The sequence below is a fragment of the Antrostomus carolinensis genome, unplaced genomic scaffold (assembly GCF_000700745.2).
Source record: "Antrostomus carolinensis isolate BGI_N321 unplaced genomic scaffold, ASM70074v2 scaffold49278, whole genome shotgun sequence".
Classification (NCBI taxonomy): Eukaryota; Metazoa; Chordata; class Aves; order Caprimulgiformes; family Caprimulgidae; genus Antrostomus; species Antrostomus carolinensis.
Window position 1 is genome coordinate 397 of NW_010333302.1, and position 350 is coordinate 746.

At 60.3% G+C, this 350-nt stretch overlaps 1 protein-coding gene across 1 annotated transcript in view; it reads right to left on the reverse strand.

Moving 5' to 3' along the window:
- SLC38A7 (solute carrier family 38 member 7) overlaps positions 1–350 on the reverse strand; it is a gene marked incomplete at its 3' end in the record, with an annotated part of 3715 nt that overhangs the window by 390 nt on the left and 2975 nt on the right. The window contains exon 5 of the mRNA XM_010173811.1: positions 68–125. Within this exon, the coding sequence (XP_010172113.1) occupies positions 68–125 (58 nt within the window). The remainder of the gene's footprint in view (positions 1–67; positions 126–350) is intronic.

Sequence of the window (350 nt, forward strand, 5' to 3'; positions counted from 1 at the left end):
GATAACACCGGCCCCCCACCCAGGTGGCTGTGGGGTGAAAAGGGGAGTGACGGGCTCGTGGCCTTACCTGGAACCCAAAGCAGATGGTGGGCATGGCATTGAAGATGGCTGTCCAGGTGGAGGGGCTGGTGGGAGAGAAACACCCACTAGTCAGAGCAGGATCCCCCACACCCTCACCCAGTGCTCTGGGGTGCTGAGCAATGGGCTCGCTCCTCTGCTGACCTGCTACCCTGCAGTTACCGTGTCCCCCCACCCAGGACAGAATCACAGAATCCCAGACTAGTTTGGGTTGGAAGGGACCTTAAAGCTCATCCAGTTCCAACCCCCCTGCCAGCAGCAGGGACACCTTC